The sequence below is a fragment of the Hippopotamus amphibius genome, chromosome 9 (genome assembly GCF_030028045.1).
Source record: "Hippopotamus amphibius kiboko isolate mHipAmp2 chromosome 9, mHipAmp2.hap2, whole genome shotgun sequence".
Lineage (NCBI taxonomy): Eukaryota > Metazoa > Chordata > Mammalia > Artiodactyla > Hippopotamidae > Hippopotamus > Hippopotamus amphibius.
Genome location: NC_080194.1, coordinates 45,181,810 through 45,207,509, shown reverse-complemented (window position 1 = coordinate 45,207,509; position 25,700 = coordinate 45,181,810). Strand labels below are relative to the sequence as shown.

The following is a 25,700-nucleotide window of genomic DNA, read 5'->3' as shown; positions in this document are numbered from 1 at the left end:
CAACTTGTCCAGGTGACAAAGGGAGGAAGTATCAGAGCCAAAGCAGGGACATCTGACTCCAAAGTTTTCTGCCTCGCAGGTAGAAGAGCAAAGGCCAGGGGTCAGGAACATGGCAGAAAGCCACTGCATGTCAGGTCTACTGTTTCCCAGGACACTATCTCGCTGTTTCCCACCCACCCTAACCTCCCCACTTAGGCCCTTTTCAAGAATTTTCTTCTCACTGCTTCCCGTCCAGCGTGGCCCCTGGGCTGAACAGGGACTGGGTGGTTCTTGGGAGGCTCTAAGACATTCCTTCCCCCAAGGGATGTCCCCTAGTAAGGGAACAGCTAAGGTACCATCAGCCTGAGGGTTCCTGTCCCCACATCTGAGCAAGGCCTGTACATAAGACTGACAAGCGCTTGGATCAGGCCACAGACTTTGACCAATAACAGGAGCTTCCTTTTAAAAAAAAAAAAAAAAAAAAATGTATTCTGGGACAGACATTTCACTAGGGGTTTCCACCGTGTTTTTAAACTGGATCCTCCCCTTTCCCCGATGTTTGACCCTATTTCACAAAAGTGGAGTCTGAGGCTTACAGTTGGGAAGCAACCAGTGTAAGAACAGCAAGTCATAAGGAGCCTGGGACTTGAACATACCTAGGCCCCAGATTCTGCTGTTGCCTAGGAGCTGAAGAGGGAGGAGCTGCCAGATCAGAGGGAGGAGGAGAAAGAGAGAGGGTGAGCTCCCAGTAGCGTGCGCTGACGACAGCAGGTGATTTTTTTTTCTGCAGCGCGCTTTCTCTCAGCATCTTTCCTGGATTTTTCTCCCCCTCTGCTGAGCAGCAGAAAAGGGTGGGGCCGCTTTCCTGCAGCAGAGACGGCAGCGGCGGCGGCTGCAACATCATTGGGAGCAGCGGCGGCGGCAGCAATGCTCTGTCTCTTCGAGAGGTGATCGCCCCTGAGCCCTTCTAGGTGGCCGGTTGCGACTGGACGCCGGCGGGAAGGAGAAGATAGAGAGCTTTGTCCGCGGCCCCTGCGGCCGCACTGCCCGGCCCTTCCTCTGCGCCATGGCTTAAGCCTGCCGCCACCTCTCCTCGCGTCGCCTCGCTTGGCCGGGGTCTGCGTGCCGCCGCAGCCGCAGGGAGGGGCGCGTCCCAGACGCCCTCGCCCGGGGACCCGGGACGCGGTGTCTCACGCTGCGGTGCCCGCAGCAGACCGCACTCCTGAGACCTGTGCGGCGGCTCCCGGAGGCGTTTGCAGCCGGGCATCGAAGGACTTTACGGACTTTATCTCAGTGATTTCTCTGCCCGCCCGACCTTCCCAGGTGCTTTCTGAGGGAGGAGGCCGCGGTAGCTCAGACCACCAAGGAAAATACGGTGGGAACCAGATTGGCCGGTCGAGGGTCAGGGGACTGAGGAAGATTAGGGACTTGCTTTAGAATCCAGCAGAGGGCTAGCTCTGCAACGAGCACCATGGCGTGGCCGTGCATCACGCGCGCTTGCTGCATCGCCCGCTTCTGGAACCAGCTCGACAAGGCGGACATCGCCGTGCCGCTGGTTTTCACCAAGTATTCGGAGGCCACCGAGCACCCGGGCGCCCCGCCGCAGCACCAGCAGCCCGCGCAACCGGCGCCCGCACCCCCCTCGGCGCGCGCGGTCGCCATAGAAACGCAGCCGGCCCAAGGCGACGGGGATGCGGTTGCCCGGGCAACAGGGCCGGCACCGGGGCCTAGCGGCGAACGCGAGGCTGGGGCCATCTCTGGCCGGAGCGGGCCTGGCCCGGGCTCTGCCTCCGGCTCCACCTCCAGCGCGGGCCCTGCGGACTCGGTGATGAGGCAGGACTACCGCGCCTGGAAGGTGCAGCGGCCCGAGCCGAGCTGCCGACCGCGCAGCGAGTACCAGCCTTCCGACGCGCCCTTTGAGCGCGAGACCCAGTACCAGAAGGACTTCCGCGCCTGGCCGCTGCCTCGCCGCGGGGACCACCCGTGGATTCCCAAACCCGTGCAGATCCCCACGTCCTCCCAGGCGGCGGCTGCTGTGCTCGGGGCGCCCCAGCGCCGGCCGCAAAGCCAGGAGCGCTGGCCGGTGCAGGCCGCCGCCGAGGCCCCAGAGCAGGAGGTGGCCCCTGGCGGAGCAGGTGGCCTTGCGGCAGGAAAGGCGTCCGGTGCGGACGAACGCGACATACGTAGGAAGCCCGGGCCTGGCTGGATGGTGCGTCGCGCCGAGGCGCTGGGGCACGAGCAGACGCCGCTGCCCGCAGCCCAGGCCCAGGTCCAGGCCACGGGCCCCGAGGGGGTCAAGGGGCGTGCGGCGGCCGACGCCCTCAACAGGCAAATCCGCGAGGAGGTGGCGAGCGCGGTGAGCAGCTCCTACAGGTGAGACGCGGTCCGCAGCTCAGGCCACGGGGCTGGTCATCCTTATCCTATCCCACAGATTCCCCCTCCCATCCCAGAACACACCCTCTCCCCAGCCCCGGCCCTGGCTGACTGCTCTTTGGCTCTTTCTTTTGTGAAAGCTGTCAGTATTATCCATCCCATCTTGCCAAAGTCTTTCACTTAACCACTTCAGCCATCTTTTCCCTATCCCCGCCCCACCCCAATTCCCTGCCTGCTCAAGAGACGTTTGCAGTTTCTTCACTGGCTGTGCTTCCATTCTGCCCCACCCAACTCACCGACTGCATTAGCCTGGATGCTGCCTCTTGTTGGCTCAGCTGCCGCCCAAGGACCTCAGTGCCTTCCTGCAGGGCTGATCCTCCTCAAAGAAGAGTGATCTCTCCCCCTTCCCCTCCTCCCTAGCCAGGTTCACTTGGCCCTTCTTTCTTCCCTCCTCTATCTCAGTCCCTGGGAGACACCCAAGTACCACACCCTTTTCTAGATTCCCTGCTGGGCCCTTATAGAGCACCCTCCTCCTTCAGCCACTTAGGCTTTGAAGGCAGATTCATTAGGCCTCTAGCTGTGACACATTGGGCAAGTTTCTTGACCTTTCTTGGCCTCACATTCTTATCTGTAAGATGTGATGGATAATAGATTCTTCTCTTAGATTGTTTGCTCATATATTGATTTAACATTAAATACTCAACATATTTTTGAACTTCTACTATATGCTAAGCACTGTGCTAGACATTTTGAAGATTAAATGAGATGATTCAGGAGGAGAATTATGCCTGGCACATGGTGGGTAATTAGTACATCTTGGTTCCATTCCAACCTTCTACATGATGCCTCATTATTTTGATTTCCGCTTCTAGACACTTCCAGCCTTCTCCTCTATTGATTCATCGCCTTTCCTTTCATGTTCACCAGATGTGGTTCTCATTCTGCTACCATCAAGAATCCCCTCTTCAGCACAAATTCCCTTTAAATGAATGCCTTCCAGCAAGAGCGTATTCATTCTCTCTCTCTCTCTTTCTTTCTAGAATTCTCCCTCTGCTGCAGCCTCAGCCCTTCTAGTCTGCTTTCTCACCCTTCCTCCATTTAATATGTATTTCTGAATGCTCAGCTTTCAGTCCTGCCCTTATGTTTCAAACAAGAATAATTAGCTAACAGATCACTATTGACTCTGAATATGTGGCATTGGGCTTGGGGTCTCTGGGAAAGCAGATGTGCATGATGAGTAAGTGAGCTAGAGGTGTTCAAAATGTGACTTATGGAGTCCTTCATCAATACCACAGCCAGTTGCCTGCTTCCTGCAGGAGAGTGTGGACAGGAGGACTGCAGAGTTAGTGTCTTTTGCCAAGACCTTATATGTAGCCTCATCAGACTGATGTCCTTCTCCATTGAATATGACAAACTCCCTCTTATGCTGAGGAAGAATAGCATTGATGGACATCCTCTCATGTTAAGACAAAATCTGCCTCCGCTCAGGTTTTACCTCTGAAAAGCATTTCCCAATGAAAAGGGAGCTAATCAATTGGCCCCTATTCCTTCTTCCTGAATTCTGCCTCCCACCTGGCATTTCTCTCTTAGTTTAGTTATCATGACCACACTGGTCCCCCAGGAGTACACCACCTCCTTTTAAAGCTCTGGGTCAGGCAAGGGCACAGATCTTTCTCCTTGGTTCTAGCTATGAGGAGGTAGAATTTTCACAAAATCTTTATGCTGTTACCAAGGAGGATCAAAAAGAAAAGAAAGGAAACAAGCAAGGAGAATAAAAAAACAAAGCCAAAATATAGTTTTGTGACTCTGTCATGGCTTTCTTGTTTACAAGGCCCTACTTTGTTCCTTAAGAACACTAAGGTTGGCCTAACATCACAGATTTCTGAACTGGCCTCTTTATCATCCTACTTCCAATCTACCACCCTGCGGCAGGTGGAACCTTACCACCTACCAGACAGAATCTACCTGTCCTCACCTCAATATAGTCAGTGCCAATCAAGAGAGATCCAGATTTTCAAATCTCATTTGATGATCCTACTCAGTTTATGTTTCCAGGTTGGTAGGACCTTGCTTTGTCCATAAATAATTGGCCAGACATTCAGGGCATAAACCACCCTCCAGACACAACTCACCCCAAATATTTTGGGTTGTACCTTTGTTCTATATAGCCTCTCCCCCACCCCCCAAACAACACCATAACTGGGCAGGAATAATGTCATGCTTTACAGTTAGAATTACGCACATCCTGCAAGTGATTGGATTGAATAGGGGGTGGCCATGCTCTTGCAGCTGGTAAGAATGATGACTTTTAATACATATCAGAATTTCATCAACCTGTCAAGAAAAATCTGTGTACGTCAAAAATATTTTTTTCTAATTTGAGTCTTCTGTAAAATTTAATTATGCATATGACTTTGGGGTCAGCTGTTCCATTTTGCTGTATAATCAGAAGGGTTTTGAAAGAGAATAAGTGTTGCTAAGAGACATCAATTTCTTTAATGGACAATTTAAGTGCATGACAAATTTGATGTGAAATTTAACATTATTTTTTGTTCCAGAAGAAAAATTAACTAATAATAGGGAAATGCACTTTGGATGAAAGTAGATATGAAGCAATAAGATAATTATTTAAATATACTATAAAGAAAAAAATGCCTGGAAATTATAGGCTTATCTGGAACATTGACTCCCCCCCCAACCCCCATTCTCTCATATCCTTTTCCTTGCTAGGATTCCGAATATCTCTTGAATGTAAGTATGCTTCATGTCTTCTGTAGATGAGCCTTACATCACCTTAGAAGCCAAGCTGGGCTCCATTTCACCGATAATTTGATTGACAAATCCTTTTCTTCTGCTACTCTACATAAATCATGGTGTTCCCATGGTGACTGGTCCATCTCATGGGCTTTACAAATGACATCTGCCACATAACATCAATGTGAGCAGTTTGCTTAAATAGAGAAAGGTTACACAATCCATCAGCTTAATATGTTGGTACATAATATAAAATATATATTCAGCATCCAGAGTCATTTACATGCTATTTGGTTTTCCGCCGCAATATACAATCAGTATAAAACATCAAATGTCCTTGATGCTATGGTTTTGAGAAACCTTCCCTGTTCAACAGTTCATCTAATTCAAGACCTATCCATACTAGCCTGGGATTTTTGCACTCAAGTGGTATCTGCGGTTTCTTTAGAATTATTCTCCGTCATGAAGTTGATTTTCAATACATTCATATTATATAAATGATATTATAAAATTGAGAAACATCTCTTCGTTATCATTTTTAATGTTAAGGATGGATTTCACCGGACAGCTATTTGTGACATTAGACCTAGCGTTCTCAATTAGAAAATAGATGAGTCATAGGATGAGATTAAAATTCTCAGCCAACCCCATTGCCCCAGTCATCAGTTAAGAGTGATCGACGGGGTAGCAGATGCTCCTCATAGAAATGCTAATGAGCAACTTTTCCTGGAAGAAATCAGCTGGGGCATCAGGAAGTAGAATTAATAAATCAGAGGCAAAATAGTACTTGAAAAATGAGAGCGGTAACAAGGAAATCAGAAAGAAAAGGTGCCTTTACTATCTACCCTACAGTCTTCCGTAAAGGTTAGAGAAAGGCCCATCTGACTTGCCTTATGCTGTGTAGAGCTACCCTATGCCTACAGGGCAACTGCCCCTTTCCCCAGGATCTTCCTGACTAAATCCCAGCAATACTCCAGGCCAACCTCAGTTATTAGTCTTCAACAACACCTTCCGGGTCCTGCCATGCAGGACTAATTTTTCTCTTATTCCCTTTTTGTATTCTGTACCCTTCTCATTGTCTGCTTGATTGTAAGATACTTTTGTCTCTATCAGCCTCCCCTACCAGATAGCAACACTTGCAGAGAAGGGCTTATTTTGTTCATCTCTGTATCTCTCACAGCATAACATTGTGCCTAACTGTTATATAGGTTTGTTGAATCCAGTGAAATTTTTAGAGTTTGGTGAAAATTTTGTTCACCTACATATTGATTCATTTCACTCAGTTTCATTTAGTTGAATTAATTTTGGAAAATGACCACCAAGCCCCTGCTATGTATCAGACAGGATACTGGGGATACCAAAAACTAGTAACCCTTATGTAAAGAATTTGTTTTTTCCTTAATCAAAATAAAGTGGGATCCCTACTCGGTTAGCACTAGAAGTAAATGTTCAAATGGGGAAGGGCAGCAACCCTGACAGACCTGACTCTAGGTGTACCTTCACCCAAGGCAGTGGTCCTCGACCTTGGCTGTACAAGGGAATCACTGGAGAACTTTTAAAATGCTGTTACATAACTTCTTTGCCCAGAGATTCTGATTTAATTGGTCTGGGGTATGACCTGCACATGTGAATCTTTTCAAACTGCCCCAGATAATTCTCATGTGCCATTCAGGTTATGACCTCTTCCCTTAAGGCAGAGGTTCTCAAAATTTAGTACACAAAAGAATTATCAGCTTTCTAAAATGCAGATTCCTGGGCCTCATCCTCAGACATGCTGATTCAGTAGTTTTAAAATGAAGCCTAAGAATCTGTATTTTAACAAGCATCCTAGGTAATTTTGATGCAGGTGAACTTCAGACTTTACTTGGGAAAACACTGCTTGGGGAGATTTGCTATCTTTAAGATATTGAGTTTTCCCTTATGCAAACATGATTTTGCTTGCCATTTATTTGTCTTTTTTTGTAATTTTCTCCACAAAAGTCATACACACACACACACACACACCATAGTTTTTAAGTTTTATTTTTCTATATTTAAGCCTCTAATAATATAATTGGATTTAACTTTATGTATGGAATGAGTCAGGGATCTAATTCTCCTTTATCCTATAGGGAAAGTCATTTATCCCAAGTTCAACTTTTCCCCATTCATATCCCTGCTGTTAACTGGTTTATTACATAAGGGCCGCATATGCTTGAATATATTTCTGAGATCTCTGTTCTATTCCATTAATCTAAGCTGATGCCATACTACCATCTTTTTTCTTCTGAGCCATTTAAAATTAGTTTTCCTATTTCCAAGCATATATCTTATGACATTTCCTAATTTGTTCTTGCTCATATGCATTAATTTTTATGTTTTTATTGTATTTAGCAACTTTACCACACTCTCTCCACTGTCTGTGGAGATAATGTATGCTTTTAGCAAATACCAATTTGTCATCTTCATTCTGATACTCATACATTTTTGTATGTATGTATATTGCTACACTGGGAGGATATCCAGTGTAGTTTTGATAGTAGGTGATAACAGACTTCTTTGTCTTGAGACATGGGAATGCTTCTAAAATTTTATCATTAAGTATGAGGTTTGCTCTGTGTCATTATAAGATATCATTATATCAGGTTAAGAAACATATTTATACTAGTTTACTAGGGATTTCTAAAAATGTGAATTGATATTAAATGACTTTTTGGCATCAGCTGAGAAAGTCATAGTTTTTAGTTTTAATCTGTAAATAGATTTTTCTGATATTGAACCATCTTTTCATTCCTAGGAAAATCTTACTTAGATAAAAATATATTTTATGATGCTGAATTCTTTGGCTGCTTTTTATTTGAAATGTTTGCATATATAGTCATAAGTGAAATTAGTGTAAATTTTTTTCCTTTTTTATATCGGTCTGGTGCAATATTGGGATCATGGTTTTGTCTATAAAGTTAGGTAGGTAGACTTTTATCCTTTTCAGTTATTTGGAACAATTCTTATAACAAGTGCTCCTCCTTAAATATCTGACAAGAGTCTCCTGTAAAGCTCTCTGTACCTGGTGTCTTTTTCGTGAGAAGACTATTTTTTTAGTCTTTAATAGTTATTCATTTGATGTCTTTAATAGTTATTCATTTATTCAGCTTTTGTATTCTCCTTGAGCCAATTTAATAATTTATATTTTTCTAGGAAATTTTATAATTTTTTCTAATTTTTAACATTATTGACATGAGTCATCATAGCATTATCTTGTGGATTTTAAAATCATCTCTATTTATCTGCAGCTAATATTAAGTTTCATACTTAATATTAAATATCAATTGATTCCTTCTCTCTTTTTTTCATAATTGTTTTACTGAGGTTTGTTTAGTCTTTTCAAAGAATCAAAGTTTGGTTTTGTTGATCATCTCTCTTTTCAGTAAGTTTTGCTCTTATTTTTACTATTCCTTTACTTTTTATGCTCTGAGAGGTAGGCATAGGTCATGTTAGGAACAGCTTTATATCCCTGGCTCCTTAGTTTGGATTTTTTTTTTTAAAGCAGTGAGTCACTGAAGGAATCTAGACAGAGGAATTACATGATAGTTTAATATGATTTAAATTTTATAAATGTCCCACTGACTGGTGACATGGGGAGGTTAGAGAAAAGGTGGCCAGTGCTGAGGCTATTGGACTAATCCAGAGAGGATGATAAAGCCTGAACTGTGGCTGTGGGATTGGAGATTTACAACCCAGTGCGTATAGTTACTGAAAAGCAGATCTTAATGACCAATTGAGATGCAAGGAAGAGAATAAATCCAGGATAACTTTTTTCTGGTTTGGGTAACTGGTAGTGGCCCTAGTCATTGGAACAGACGTTTATGTAGAATTCTATGATGAACGTAAAGGAGAAAAAAGTCAGGAGTGGAAGCTGAGTTTATTTGTAGTATCTAGAATTTGAGTTGTCTATGAGATATCTGACAAGAAATTTCAAGCAGCAGCTGAATAAATGGGTCTGGAGTATAGAGAGAGATCTGGGCTGTGATTTGAAACATCCTATGGCTATTATTCAAGCCATCGGAGGAGGTGAAATCACCCCTAGAGAGGAAGTAGAGAAAATTAGCTACCAGAGAATGGAGCCCTGAGGGATACATGTATTGGAGGTACTGACAGCAGAAGGAATAACCATGAAAAAGACAAAAGAGTGATCAGCGGGAGGGAACAAAAGCAGGAGAGAGACTAATATTGGGTACCTAACTCAGTAAGCAAAGCCTTATGCAGCCCTGGAAATTTTTACTGCAGAATTACTGTGTGCAAAGCATTTTTCTACATCATTGGTTGACCTTGCACAGTTAGATATAATGTTACCGAGACTAACCCACAGAGAGAAGAGGAGATAAGATACACACAATTAATCCTTGGTTGCTCTCCTAGAAAAAACTGCATCTAATGCATCTATGAACTTTCAAAAAAAAAGTGCAGCCAGTGATAGTTCTAAATCTATAATCACAAAGAATCACTCAGTGTCTCAGATATAAAACTAAAATAATCCAACAATGTCCACTAGGATTAAAGAGCCACCTCTGTAATCAATGCAGCTTTGGCTTTTCAAAGTATATCAGTTGTAGACTTCTAGACAGATGAGCTAATCCTCTGCCAAATGAAGAAAACTGCAAGTGGACCTCGACCAGCAAACTAAAAATTCTCCTGATGTTCACTAAAGATGCTAGTTTTCACCATTAGAAATAATAATAGTAATTAATCAAGTGCCTCCTCTATGCCTGGCAGGCTCCTAGAAACTTTAGATGCATCTTCTATAAGCTTTCCAGTATCTCCGCAGAAGTGGTACTATTATTTCCCTGTTAGAGCTTAGGACCCACAAGGCACCTCGTCTGTCTTTAGGTTTTAAAACTGTTGAAGGCACGGACTTTGTCTAACAGTAATCTTTCTCTGCACACGGCACTTCCTCCACATCATATTAACATGTATTCTTTCAAATCATTTTCAATCCACTGAACAATGATTTGTGTCTGCTCTATATCTGGCCGATTCCTAGGAAGGCAAAGTAGTCCTTGCTCTTGGAAGGCGTATGTTTATTAGGCAGAGACAAGTGCGCGGAAAAGTTATAGGTACCCTAACAAAAAGTCTGCACAGGGTTTGGCAGAGCACTGAGGAGAAAGATGTTAAGTCTACTTGCTTTGAGGGTTATCAGGGAAAGGGTTCAGTAGAGAAAGGACTGGTAGGCTTCAAAGATGAATGGGCATAAATGGGGAGGGGACCAGCCTGAGTAAAAGTACAGAAGAGAAATTATCAGCAGTTCTGAGCAGGTAGAACTTAGAGGTCTCACTGGATGAGGATAGAATGATGAGAGGTACACCAGGTAGCTAGGCTGGGCCAACTCCTTTATCCTATGAGCAAATGAAGAAGCAGGATTAGCTTTTGGATTTTAGCAAAGGTGACTTTGGCAGCAGTAGGAAGGATGGACTGGAGGGATTAGACTGGGAGCACAGAGTCCAGAAAGGAAGTTGTAGTCTAAGTGAGAGATGATGAAGACTTCCAACCAGGAAAAGATATAAACAAACACTGATGGTACAGAATAACATAAGGTGATGGCTAATTGAAAGTAGCAGAAAGGGAGTGGGAAGAGTTTAGGATGTTTCCTTTGGATGCTTTGGATGTCTGGGGAAACAATCATTCACTGAGCTAGATAGCATAGTTTTGGATAAGTTGAATATGAGGTATCTTTGGAAGGACTACATGGAGGTGTTCAATAGAAAGTGAAAATAGAAACCCACACTGCTGGTACAGGGTGTAAATTGCTACACTCACCTTACAAAACTCTTCAGCATTATCTATTCAAGTTAATTATATGTTTACTCCATGACCTAGAAATTGTACTCTTGAGTATATACCTAACAGAAATGAGTGCAGAAGAGTTGTATAAGAATGTGTAACAGCTTTATTAATAATAGCTAAAAAGTGAAATCAACCCAAATGTCCATCCACAATAGGATAGATACATTGTGGTATATTCACACAGTGGACTATCACTTGGCAGGGTACGGTAGGCAGAATCATGGTCCCCTTCCCCCACCAAAATGTCTGCATCCTAATTCCTGGAACTTGAGAATATGTTACAAAGCAAAAGGGACTTTGCAGATGTCATTAAGTTAAGGCTCTTGAGGTGGGGCGAGTATCCCGGATTATCCAGATGGGCCCATTGTAATCACAGGGATCCTTATAAGTGAAAGAGGCAGTGTCAGTGTGATGCGGTGTGGTAGAGACTTGGCCAGCCATTGTCGGCTTTGAAGATGGAAGTGGGACATGCGCCAAGGGAATGCGCCAGCCTCTCAGAAGCTGGAAAAGGCAAGGAAATGGATTCTTCTTGGAGCCTTCAGGAGGAACACCTTGCTTCTGCTGACACCATGATTCTAACCAGTGAGACCCATGTCTGACTCTTAACTACAGAACTGTAAGATGATGCATTCATGTGGTTTTAAGCCATTCCGTTTGTAGTAATTTGTTAGAGCAGCTATAGGAAACTAATACACAGGTTTTCTCGATTTCAGCACTACTGACATTTTGGACCAGATAATTTCTTGTTGTGAGGAGCTGTCTTGTGAATTGTAGGCTCTTCGGCATCATCCCTGGCCTCTTTCCACTCCTCACCAGTAGCATTCCCTACCACATTACCCCTCTCCAAGTTGTGACAATCAAAAATCTTTCCAGACAGTGCCAAAATCCTCTGGTTGAAACATACCTCTGGGTGTGCCAAAATTGCCTCTGGTTGAGATCCACTGTTATATATCAATGAAAAAGAAAATTACTGCAATATTCACTAATATGGGTAGATCTTACAGATATAATGATGAATGAAAGAAACCAGATATCAGTGTACTAGCTGAATGATTTCATTTATATGAAATTTCAAAAACAGGCAAAGGTGATTGATGGTGATGGATGTCAGAAGAGTGATAATCTCTGGGTGTGGGGTGGGTAATTGATGGAGATGTTGGAAATGCTCTATGTCTTGATCTGGGTGGTGGTTATATGGGTCTATACATACAAACAATTAAGATTTATGGACTTTATTCTGTTTGTTATACCTCAACAAAAAATAAGAAACAAACTACAAACTAAGTAAATGGAGATATGTTTGATACTCGGGAGAAAAGGCAGAACAGAAAAGAAATGTCTGGATATCAAACTGTCAGTGAGGATCAAACCCATAGGGGTCAGGGTGGGTGGGAAGAAAGAGGATGAGAAGAAGAACATGCTACGGCCAGAGCCCAGTCACCCTGACATATCCGGGATGAGCAGAAGAAGAGTCAGTCAAGGAAGGAGCATGTGTGTCTGTTCGTTCCCATCCAAGAGTGAGAGCATGGGCCCACCATCGTCCCACAAAAGCTGCCCACACATATATAACATAATAGTACTCTTCTCCATCCTCCCTTTCCCAGCAAAGTCTATTGTCAGTGTGTATTTCCTTTCAAACTGGTTGAAGAGGCTTTGCAGGAACAAGCCTGGTGTAACCTCTTCCAGTGGGAAAGTAGGACCCAAACCCCAAACCACAAAACCTACCATAAGTGCCTGTGTCACTGCGTTGTTGCCTGTGGTCACTGTCTACTTTGTGCAATGACTTCAAAAAGCTGGCCCATGTTGTGGCATATCCTAGAGTGCCCTTTCGCAATCTTCTTGCCCCCTAAGAATCGTGCTCTATTAAACTGTAATAATGGGCAAAAGATAGACAATGGCAGAAAGCAAAAGAGCAAAATGCTAGAACAGAGACATAATTGAGTTCCAACCTCATTTGTTGAGTGCACAGTGCCAATTGCTTTAACACATCTTTTTGTTTAGACTTTATCATAACCTTTTAAGGTAAACATCTCTTTCTTTAAAGATGAAGCGTTGTGTCAGGGAGATCTAGGGACTGAGGTCACACAACCAGTCAGTGGCAGGGCTGTCTCAGGAGCCTGGTTCTCCTCATTCCGGCCTCCAGCTGTGTCTTACTCGTGCAGCTCAAGCAGACCCCTGCCACGTCCCTGCAGTTCAACAGGCCTTTCCTGGGAGGGCTGCTGCCTGCCCCCGCCACCAGCTCCCTCTCTCCTAACCCCACGCCATCCTCCTTCACCACCTGGTTCTGCAGGAGGAGAGGGATGGGTGGTTTCACTACTCCTTGTCCTGAATTCTCTGTGGATCCCCCTCTCTTCCAGGGCAAAGCCTCGGCAGCTCAGCCTGAGGTCAAGGCTTTCCAGGATCTGACCTATCTGGTGCATCAAGCATTTTTGCCCACTGCTCCTTTCACACACCGATGCTTTTTCCTGCAGATTCTCTGTTCTGGTAAAAATCTCAGGGGCCCCAGTGGGTGATCTAGCCAAGTTACAGGCTGACTTGGGCCTTGAAAAGCTCCACACGTAACCATTGCTGGATTTTGCTCACAATTTTCCCTCCTGCCCGCCTTCCATCCTCTTTCTAAATCCTTCCTATCCTTCAGGGCTTTTAGTCCATTGTGAAAGAGGCTTATACTATAAAAGCAGGGAATTAGATTGGATTTATTTGACCATAATATCATAATAATAATGTAGTGGGCTTAATATCATTTTTATTCCAAGTCCAATGCAGCATTTTAAGAGCATGCAAAGGCTGGGGCTGTGGGTTATGAGAAATCAAGGTGCAGAGCGCATGGTTGCCCGTACAGGAGCTTGCCATCTTATAGGGAGGTAACATGGATCCAAGTATCTTAGGTACCAGGCAGGGCCTGATGAGGTTTAATCAGGGCCAGAGTTCTCAAGGGCCATAACAAGGGCTGGTTAATTCTGTTGGAAGATTCATGGAAGGGATGGTTGTATGAGTCCTGGGTAGTGTCCTGGTGTCCTGTAAAGGATTCCGTGACCAGTGAAACAGTTTGAATCAACTCTCTCTAACTAAAAATCTTTGTGACCTTGAGAAAGCCTTTATATTTCTCATCAATGAAATGGAGATAATTACACAGTGGCAAGTTCACAGAGTCATGCTAAAGGTGGAGGGAGATAATGCTTTTATGAGTGCATGCCCATCAGTAAGTGCTGCCCACTTTTGTTGTCATTGAGAGAAAGGAACAGTGTGGGTTACCAATAAAAGTCTTTCATTGATTCATTCATTTAACATCTACCACATCTTGCATCAGGCACTATGTTAGAACCTGGGATTTAGAAATGAATTACACAGTACCTGTCCTAAAAGAGTTCCTGGCTTAGTGAGAGAAACATATTAAGAAAATTACAGTAATGGTGGTAAGTACAATAATGGAAATATGCACAAAGTATTGAGGGGATGTAGAGGAAAGGGAGGTCTGACTCAACCTGAATCAGAGACCACTTCCTGAGGAGGTGCACTGGTGCAGTGTGTCAAAAGCATGAAGTGAGTTCCACTTGGAAGGCAAAAATTAGGAGCTATGTATTCCTTTCTAGAGGTCTTTACCAATGAGATAAGAATGAAGAAGGCCTTTAAAGAATACAATACTTAATAGTAAGACCAGCTCCTCCCAGGTATCTAGCTTTATTTGGAGCTTTGCATTCAAATCCTGCTTACCATTTATTAAGTATATGTCTCGGGTCAAGTCACTTAACCCCTCTTCTCTGATCTTGTTTCCTGGTTGGTTAAATAGAACCGATAACATCTACCTTGCAACGTTGTTGAAAAACTTAACAATTTCACTAAGTCTGTGACTCTCTTACCTGTCATATTTACCATTGCACCCCCAGCGCCAAGCTTAGTGTATGGTCCTTAGGAGATGCTTAATAGATTTTAATTGAACAAATGAAAGAATGATGTATGTTCAATACTTAACATAGTGCTTAACCCATAGTAAGTGCTCAATAAATGGCAACTGTTCTCATCCTCATTCTCCCCAGTGGGTTTGAGTACCACTTGGCTAATATAAAGAGGTAATTTTGCCCTTCTGTGTGCACACATTCTGTATTTCTGGGAACAGAACCATGCAATGCTCGGATAAAAGATTTTCTGTGAGTGTTTTTAGTCTGACTTGAAGGATCAGGGAAGACCTCAGAACAGAGGGTATCATCTGAGCTTAACTTTGAAGGACCAGTCCGATTTCAGTAGACAAAACAATCAGTGGGCAGGGTGGTGGCACATTGCAGGCAGAAAGGACGGCTGGAGCGTGTGGAGCTAGATGTGCATTTGGGGGACCACAGCTATTCAGATATGACACGTGTTCCCAGTGTGAGGAATGGTACAGCAGGAGGCAAGTCTGGAAAGATCTAGACCAGTGGCCGGCAAATTTTCTGTAGAGGGATAAATAGTAAACGTTTTAGGCTTTGCTGGCCCTTATATATTATATAACCAGAAAGAACAAATTTCCAAAAAGTTTTATTGATGAAATTCAAAATATAATAATACTAATGATAATAAAATAAATATAATCCTTTGTAATTTAGGTCTACTAATAAGAAGAATGGATTTTTTAGGGGAATAACATTTGCTGAAATTGGGTCCGAAATTAGTGTTCTTTTTCATCATATTGATTGCAAACATGTATCTACAAAAACCGTTCTTAGCTCCTGGCTGAACACAGGTTGAGGGCCAGATTTGGTTCATGGACCATAGTTTGCCAATCTTTGATCTATATCACTGAGGACAGAATACTGTGCTACCAAGGTTCAGTCTCTCTATTTAAGTAGCAAATCACCTCTTGAACAGAGCGCCTGAGAATACTTGGTTTGACCATGCCTTGTTAAGCACATCATTTATTCTTCCCAAGTGACATAGTCACTCTCTTGTTTACTTACAGCTGAAAAGCAACAGGGCACTGATGTATGTATGAGAGTCTCTTTGTCTTCGTATAGAATGGGTAACCAACCCATCTCTCATAGCAACCAAGGATACAAGGTACAGGAGTCGCCATTGTGAAATATTGTTAGTCTCCGGCAGCTATGACCATCTGTTTGGGGTTTCCCCAGGTGCTGGAACAGGCTTAAAAAATAAAAATAAAACCAGGCAAGGAAAAAGTGGTATTAAAAGGTGTATAGGGCCATAATCCACTTGCCTAGGACTCAGCATCCAAGAAAAGTATGGAAGAGAGCTCCACCATGAGAGTTTTGTTCTGACTCCTCAAAGAAGCCCCTGATCCAGCATCCCGCCAGAGTCGGCCAAAGGCCGGCTGTGAATTGGAGAGAGGCTTGGTGATTCTAGCTGCTAGTCTAGAATCTAATCTAATAACACCATTCTCTGGGGGGCCTTTTTAGCGTATCCTGATAGTCCTAGTTCACACATTTGTGAAAAGGTGATACTTAATGAGTGCTACCTTAATCTAGATGCAGGAATTTTGGTAGGGAGTGTTACTTTGTGAGTAAATGAATTCAGTTCTTATTCACATTCAATTTAATTCAATTCCTATTTGTTGAGTACTTCCCATGTATAAGACACTGAGCTCGACTCTGGGGATATGACTGTGAGGTCCACAGTTTGGGACATCCTGATTTTACTTTGTGTCTATTCCTACTTCAATAGCAGGGAGGTGTATGAGGAAGAGGAAGATGGTGATGATGGTGATGGAAAAGGAGGAGAAGGCAGGTCTTGCACTGGCAGGAGCATGAATGCTTTTAACCAGAAAGGTATTTAGGGCTGGGTACGATAGAAGAGGGAAGAGTTCTGAAGAAATTGTGAGGAACCAAAGGGAAATTTTTAAAAAAATTTTAATTTTTTAAAATTTTTGGCTGTGTTGGGTCTTGTTGCTGCACGCCAGCTTTCTCTAGTTGCAGGGAGCGGGGGTTACTCTCATTGCAGTGGCTTCTCTTGTTGCGGAGCACGGGCTTTAGGCATGAGGGCTTCTGTAGTTGCAGCACTCAGGCTCAGTAGTTGTGGCTCGCACGCTCTAGAGCGCAGGCTCAGTAGTTGTTGTGCACGGGCTTAGTTGCTCCGCGGCATGTGGGATCTTCCCAGACCAGGGCTCGAACCCGTGTCCCCAGCGTTGGCAAGAGGATTCTTAACCACTGCGCCACCAGGGAAACTCCTCAGGGAAATTAATAATCACTGATTCTGATCTGGTAGCCATGGTGCAGTGGATCAAGCAAATGTCTTGGCATCAGATAAACCTCAGTTCAGATCCCAGCCTTTCCATTTACTATTTATGTAACCTTGGTGAAGTTAGTTCAAGTCTCTGAGCTTCAATTTCCTCCTCCAGAAAATGGGCGGTATTATACGTCATAGGTTGTGTGGATGTGAACATGTTTTGTAAACCATTAGGTCCTTGCAATTTTAAGTGTTAATACTCAGAAATGAGCACAGAATCCAAATGCACAGCAGTTTAGAGGCCAGGAGAGCAGTCACTCAGGGATCAGGCTCTGCACTTAAGTTCCTGGGTTACTGCTATGAGCAAGGCAGACGCGGTTCATGATGGGTGAGCCGTATCAGCAATAGATACGGTGTTAACAGAGCACTCCGATAACTAATATCAAACACAGCTGTGAGGAATTTTAGGCAAGGAAAGTACAAGGTGCTGACAGAGCACTTAACGAGAGCTGACAGGCCTAACCTAGACCAGGAGTTGGAGCTGTCATCTGAGGAAGTAGCATTTGAGCTGAGCCCTGAAGGATGAAGATGAGCCTTAACATCCGCCTCCAGTGTGACCCTGAACAAGCCTCTCCTCCTCTGGCTTCAGCTTCCTCACCTGTCACTAGAGGGCTGGCCCAGTCCCATTTAAAGTCCTTCCCAGTGCTAAAGGAGCCGACTCAAAGACCCTAATGCACAATACCAGAGCGCCCTTGTCATTGGCTTGCAGTAGACAACACAGGGTAGACGAGGGAGCATGACCATGATGCGAAAACCCAATGACATTGAAGAGGGAGCTCATGGCCAAGGATTTGGTTTCATCCATTTGATACTGCTCTCATTCCCTTCTAAATAGCTGATGCTATCTTGTCCAAAAAATCTTCAAAATGCCTTCTATTTTGTTTCTTTTTTCTTTTTTAGAACTTTAAAAAAAATACAAAGAATAGTATAACACCCATATTGCTACTACCCAGAATTTTAAAAATTATTTTATTATATTTACTTCCAGTCTTTTTTGTGTTAAAACATTTTTCCTCTCATAATGAAGGTCTTTTTGCCCAATTGGCCCAGACCCATTCTGCTCCTCCCTCCACCCCCAGGAGGTCACCACAGTTACAACTTTGGTGTACACACCTCTTTATCCATAAACTATGTAAGGCATTGCTGTACGTGTGTGTGTGTTTACTTAAATAACTTCCATCACTATGTATCATTTTGTGACTTTATTTTTTTCACTCAACATTATAGGTCTTGAAAAAATACGAACATGCATATGTAAACAACTACTCATATACAATTTCTTCTTTTTAATGGCTGTATAACCTGCCAGCATATGAGTGTATCACATATTATTATCTATCTTTACTTATATTTAGGTTTTCCTAATTTTTAACTATCACAAATAATGTTGCAATGAATTTTCTTATATATATCTCTCTGTGAATATATTTAAGAATTAAACATGAAACTTGGATCTTGGGTTATACAACATTTTACTAGATATTGGAAAATTGCTGGACTCATTTATACTTCAATTAATAGTGTATAAAATTACCCCTTTCTCTTCTAACGTCAGAATTTAACATTTTTGCCAGTTTCATAGTGTGGGAATGGTATATTGTTTAATTCATATTTCCCTAATTTTCAGTGAAATTAAGAAGATTTTCATGTGTGTATAGGCAATGTGCATTCCTCTCCTGTGGATTGAATATTCATACCATACTGAGGTTTATCTGTGGCTGTTGTCCTGTTAGGAGGTTATCTTTTTTTATTGATCTATATTGATTCTGATTATTAATCCTTTTTTCCTGTGCCTTGTCTTTTACCTTTATTTACAGTGTCTTTTGTCACACAGAAATTTTTCATTTTAATGTATTCATTGTGTTTACTTCTTTCCTTTATGGTTTATGTCTTTATTCCTAATTGAAGAAGTACTTCACTATCCCAAAGAGAGACACATTCCTTTGTATTTTCTCCTGATAGTTTCAAGGTTTATTTTCACACATTCAGGTTTGTAATACATTTGAAATTAGTTTTTCTGTTTAGTGTGAGATAGGGATACGTTTTCACATCCTTCTGTGTAGAAGACCAGTGACCCAAATCCCCTTGTTTGAAGGGTCATTTTCCCCCCAATTTAAAAGTTCCCTCTGTCTCATAGCAAGTTTGCTCACTGCTCTGGGCTGTCTATTCTGCTGAATGACCTGCTTGTCTATTCCTCACAAACACCACACTTACTATCATAGTCTTGCAATGTGTTTTGATTTTTAACAGGGCAGTCTCCCTGTGGTTGTCTTTTTTCAGAATTGTCTTGGTCTTTCTTAGGCATTTACCCTTTCGTAATTACTTTGGACTCAGTTTTCATCCACCACAAACATTACTGTTGAGACTTTGATTGGACTTGGGTTAAAGCTATAGATTAATCTGAAAATTGATCTTGAATAATACTGAGTATTTTTATGTGTAAACAAGATTCCACAGATGCAGAACCTAGGCATACAGAGGGTGAACTGGACTGCACCATTTTATCTAAATGACTTGAGTGTCCTCAGATTTTGGTATCCGTGGAGGTCCTGGAGCCAACCCCCTGCGGATACTGAGGGACAACTACATGTCATTACATTGACACAGGTTTTCTTTTATATCCTTCAGAAAGGTCTCTTTCTCTTTGTTTTTCCTAAATGTTTTCTAGAATTTGTTGCTATTGTGAATGAGATTTTTTTTCCCGTTATCTTTTCTGATTGATTGTTGGTGATGCATAGGAACAATGTTGATTGCTGTATACTGATCTTGTGCCTATAAACTTGCTGAATTCTCTCATTAATTCTAATATTTTCTCTTCTGATTGTCTTGGATTTCCTATTTACCATGATTTCCTTTGCTCCTTTTTTGATCTATTCCTGCCTTTTATTGAATTGATTAAAATTTTTTGTATTTCCTTCTGAGTAGAAGTTATACTTCTGTTTTTTGTTGTTGTTGGGTAGTTTTTTGGTGGCTATCCTTATTTTTTCAATCTGTATATCTCACAGTTTCCAGTTAATTGAACTTTACATCTGATCACCCCTCCCAACTTGTGTGTTTTTCTTATCTTATATCTTAGCTCCTTTCCTTTATAAGACCTTTCATTTAGAAATAATCAATAATACATTTTTATATCCAATGCTTAGACTTGCCTTAATATTCAGTAATATTTTCTCACTGTTGCTTTTTGAATATCACTCTTGCCTTCTGGAAGTATGTCCTTTGTCTGAAATATTTTTATCATTTAAAAAATGATAGTGATAGCTGAGTAAAGAATCTAGGCAGACAAGAGGTTTTTTTCTAGCTCTTTGAAGACGTCTTCCACTGTCTGCTGGCCTTGGTTGCTGCCTGTGAGGAGTCTGCCATAACTCTTAACAGTCATTCCTTTCTATGTGATCTTTCTTCCTTGTTTTTATTTAAGCATTTCTCTCTGTCTTTGCTGTTCTACCATTTACTATAATACATCTAGGCATGGATTTATTTTTATGCTTGAGACTCATTGTTTTCCTGAGTTTGAAGATGCATTACTTCTTCAATTCCATGAATTTCTCAGCTTCTATCTCTGAATAATGCCTCTCTCCATTTTCTCTGTTCTCCCCCCTAGAACTTATATATACTGTTTCTTCTCACATATCCTCCTTTTCTTTGAAAGTCCCTCTTCTCTTTGCACTTCATTCTGGATAATTTTCTGAATTTGTCACTAATTTTCACATATATGATTTTACCTCATCCACTGGGTTTTTCATTTCAATGGTATTTTATTTCTAGAAGTTCTATTTGATTTTTTCAAATATGCTCTTCTTTTTTTTCATAGTGCCCTATTGTCTCATTATGATTTCTTCTCCTTTATGTCTTTTTTTACTTTATTTTTATTTTTTTAATTTATTTTTGGCTGCGTTGGGTCTTCGTTGCTGCATTCGGACTTCCTGTAGTTGTGGCAAGTGGGGACTTCTCTTCGTTGTGGTGCTTCTTACTGTGGTGGCTTCTCTTGTTGCAGAGCATGGGCTCTAGGCACATGGGCTTCAGTAGCTGCAGCACATGGGCTCAGTAGTTGTGGCTCACAGGCTTTAAAGTGCAGGCTCAGTAGTTGTGGCACTTGGGCTTTAGTTGCTCGGCAGCATGTGGGATCTTCCTGGACCAGGGATCAAACCTGTATCTCTTGCATTGGCAGGTGGATTCTTAACCACTGCACTACCAGGGAAGTTCCATTTCTTTGTGCCTTTAAACATTTATTAAAGAGTCTCTTTTCAGGTCATGATGATATTTCAAGTTCTTAGGATGCTAATCATCATGGCAAACCATTTCCTCATATGGTTTTAAAGTTTCTATTGTGGGTTGTAAAAGTGACCCCCCCAGAGCAATTATGCACAATTAGGGACTCCACACTCATGCTGAGCATATTGATTGGTTGTGACAGACTTCCTCACCCCTGCCACCACCCCCACCTAAACCCTTAGCAGAAAGGGGCTTCCTTGTTACTTCTCTAGGCCAGCAACTCCCTTACACAGCAGGGACACCTTTGTGGCCCTGCTTCATGCAGGAGTTCCAGTTTCCACTCCCCAGACTCCAGAAGCCTGGTCTCCTCCCACTGCCTTACCATTAGAGCTGATACTGAGGTGCAAGGGTCCCCCTTGGCCATAGTGGTGTCACTTCTTAGGCTTACTGCTCTGATGTGGGGGTGCCTTTGTTTTTGACATCTGAGGTTTCCCATTTATTTCTTTTGGGCTCATCTCTGAATGTAAAAAGATTTCCATTGTATTTTATTATAATTTATCCAGCATTTCTATGTGTTTTAAGGGGGAGAGGAGAGCCTAGCTTACTCAACCAAATTTCCATTCTTGGGTTTTCCTCCTTAAATGATCATATTATCTGCAATTAATAACAATATTTTCTCTGCCTTCACAATCTTTCTCCCTCTTATTTATTCAGTTTGTCTTATATTACTCTCTAGGAGTACATTGCAAAGCTTCTCCATAGACTAGTATAGAGGAAAAGGAAGTATAATATAGTGGTTAACTTTGGTAACTAGCAAGGTTGGATTGAATTCAAGCTCTGTGACTTAATACCTCTGGTTTTGTGCAGGTTGCTAACTTATTTAAACCTAGTTTTCTCATTTATAAAATGGGATAATAATAGTATTTACCTTGAAGAATTATTTTTAGAATTAAATTAGTTACTATATGTAAATCACTTGGATTAGTACCTGACACATAACACAAGTATCATAAATATTAACTGTCAGCAGTAGTTGTTGTAGTAGTAGAAATAATAGTAAAAGCTTAGTATACCTTATAGCTAGTCTTCCCAAATCTATTGCAGAGGTTTGTTATCTGAGGCTCAGAGAGGTTGAATACCTTTTCCAGTGTCTCATAGCTAATAACAGAAAGCATAATTTACACCCCTGAAAGATTCTCTGGAGCTGTATCTTCCCCTCCCTAGATCATGTTCCCCTGTTGCAGTAGTGGTTTGTACATTGTTGCAAAGTCAGGGCCTGGGCAGAATACTTGCCAGCCCATCAGTGGGAAACTGGAGGACAAGGGTCCTGGTACCTTGCTCAGCATTTCCAGAGCAAACTGGGAGAAAAGCTCAGAGCCAGGCAGGATTCTTAAAAGGAACCTCAAAGAAAGAAATAAGCTTATAGCCATGCGCCTCTAAGAATAAGAATCCCTGTTTTGCAGTGTGTTGAAACGTAAACTATAATATATAGAATCAGAAGCTACCTAGGAGAGGAGCTGCTTTGCAAATCATCCATCCATCCATTCCTCCATCCATCCATCCATCCCTCCACTCGTTCCTGGATGCCTAAAGCCGGATGACATGGGTTCTAATCCTGTCTCTGCTCCTTAACCTTGGACATGCTTTTTGACTTCACTAGACCTCACATTCTTCATCTATAAAACAAGAATAATCATAAGAGCACCTACCTTATGGGGTGGGGATTAAATGAGTTAATGCATGTAAAGCACTCGGAAAATCACCTGGCGTATAACATATGAAGCAAATATCAGCTTTTATTATTACTACTGTGTTCTGCATACAGTCAAGGGCCTGCTCTGAGCTCCATCTCTGGGACCACCAGGAGGGACGTGTAAGGTATATGGAAATTGCTGTAGGTGCACAGAATTGGCTGGTTCTATCCAGTGTGGCTTTCAAGAAAGACTTGATAGATGAAGTCAGATTTGCCCTCAGCACCTATCAGTGTCCTCCTTTGTGCCAAGAACCTTATTAATCAGTGGGGTTGTAAAGGATAGAAAGTTCTAGGTCCCTGCTGTCAAGGAGCTTTCATTCCAGATGAAGAAACAAATATGTAAATCAGGGATTTACAAACTACAGGCTTGTAAGTATTTTAAAAAAGGCAAGATTGGGGACTTCCCTGGTGGTTGGGGACTTCCCCAGTGGTCCAGCGGTTAAGAGTCCACACTCCCAATGCAGGGGGCCCGGGTTTGATCACTGGTCAGGGAACTAGATCCTGCATGCCTCAACGAAAAGATACAGCTTTTAAGCTTAATGCCACAACTAAGGATCCCACACGCGGCAGTGAAGATCCCGTATGCCACAACTAAGACCTGGTGCAGCCAAATAAATAAATAAATATATTTTTTTAAAAAACGGCAAAATTGGGCTGCCGTAAGAAAACAAGGGAGGGACATCTTCAGTGTTGTGCTGGAAAGTGGTTAACAACCAGCTCTCTAAGACAAAAATACAATATATATTATTGATGTAAAGGATGTGGACACACACTTGACAAATAATAATAAAATACACGATATTCTTCATTGTAAATTTAAAACATCTGTAACCTCAGTATGACTTTATATTTCTAGCAAAATCCACCATCGGTTTTTATAGTTCCACCACCAACAAAGAGGTCACAAACCAGACTGACCACGTGTTTCATCACTATTTGACTCTGCAAAGAAGGCCCTGATGTAACTGACATATAAGTGTAGGTCTGACACATGTTAGCTGCTGCTTTTGTTTATATTAAAGAGGAGGTGAAAGGGAAGCAATGAAGATGCCAAGACATGTCAGAACTTCACTCATTAGTCAGTGCTGCGAGCTTCATTGCTCAGATAATGGTTTTGAATGCTGGAAAAATATTTCCTCAATTTTTTATGCTTTTCACAGTGGAACAGCCACAGATACAGCACACTTTTAAGTTTAATCTGCATTATTAACATTTACCCTGTCGTTTCCTTAAGTCTGGACAATCAGCGAAACAGGAAAGCTAGTGCTGATTTGTAGCGTCTGCTGATTTCCATGGTGTCAACATCCCAGCACATCCTACCATGGCTAATTTCAGGCAGCCCATCTGATATCACCTACCACAGGGTGGGCAGGAGCACACCGGTATGTAGCCTTTCCATCCAATGCATACAACAGATCTAAATCACCCCCAGGGCACAGATAACAGTAAAATGTGGTAAAATAATTAGAGAGTGGTGCATTTTGAGCATTTGTTACCTTTATTTTTAATGTAATTTAATCATGTTTATGTAATTACATTTCTATAATGGCTGTGCTTAACAACTGGCTCAGAAAATCTAGCAGTTGGCTCTCTCAGGATAGTGTGAGCTGGCTGCAGCACATCACTGACATCTGAAATAGGCGTGGAAATCAGAGAAATCTTCTGAAGGACTGATGTTTGAGCGGGGTTCTGAGGGTTGAGTAGAAGTCTGCTGGGTAAAGTAGAGGGAGGCATCTCAGGCAGAGCGAACAGAATGAGGGAAGGTACCTCCCCAAGCTTCTTAGGAACAGGGTGGGAAGTAGGAGAAGAGAAGAAGGGCAGAGGTAGTCCCTGAAGGCTCTTGTGGATCCCTTATCCCCAAAATTCTAGGGAATCGTTGTAGGATATTAAATAAGAGAGTGAGTGATTGGATTTGCATTCTCAAGAGACCTATCTGGGAGCTGTGTGGTGAGAGGTTTGGAGAGGGCCAAGGCTGGAAGCAGGGCGTGCCATGATGCTGAGGTGCAGTCAGCAAGGTGCCAGGTAATGGAGGTCACGTGGTAAGGGAAGTGCACCCCAAACAGCATGTGCAAAGGCTTGAGGTGTGAGAAACCAAGCACAGGAAACGGGGATAGGATGGGAGGCCTGGGCATAGACTTCCTGCTGGGGAATAGCAGGGATGTGACTGGAAACCTGGGCACTGTTGGCACAGTGTCAAGGGCTCTTGTGGTTGTGTTGGATACAGTCCTGCTCTTGGACTGCACTGGCAGGAAGTGGGGTCAGTGTTCTACACTCTCTCTGAACCACACTACTGAATAATTGCTAAGTCCAATGGCTTACCTAATTAGGCTATGGACAGGTAAGAATCAGCCTCTGGAAGACTGACCGTTTAGGTTCTTGTCACTCAAAGTATGTTCCAATGACCTGCAGCTTCAGCCTCACCTGGGAGCTAATCAGAAATGCAGAATCTCAGGGACCACTCTGCACATCCTGAGTCAGACTACATTTTTTTTTTTTTTTAAAGTTTTTTTTTTTTTTTAAACTCAAGATTTTTTTTTTATTTATTTTTTGGCTCTGTTGGGTTTTTTTGTGCGCAGGCTTTCTCTAGTTGCGGGAAGCA

At 42.5% G+C, this 25,700-nt stretch overlaps 1 protein-coding gene across 1 annotated transcript in view; it reads left to right on the top strand.

The window, feature by feature from the left end:
• The first annotated feature begins 1,450 nt into the window (after positions 1-1,450).
• Positions 1,451-25,700, top strand: part of MAP6 (microtubule associated protein 6) — a 76,171-nt gene continuing 51,921 nt past the window's right edge. The window contains exon 1 of the mRNA XM_057695528.1: positions 1,451-2,352. Within this exon, the coding sequence (XP_057551511.1) occupies positions 1,451-2,352 (902 nt within the window). The remainder of the gene's footprint in view (positions 2,353-25,700) is intronic.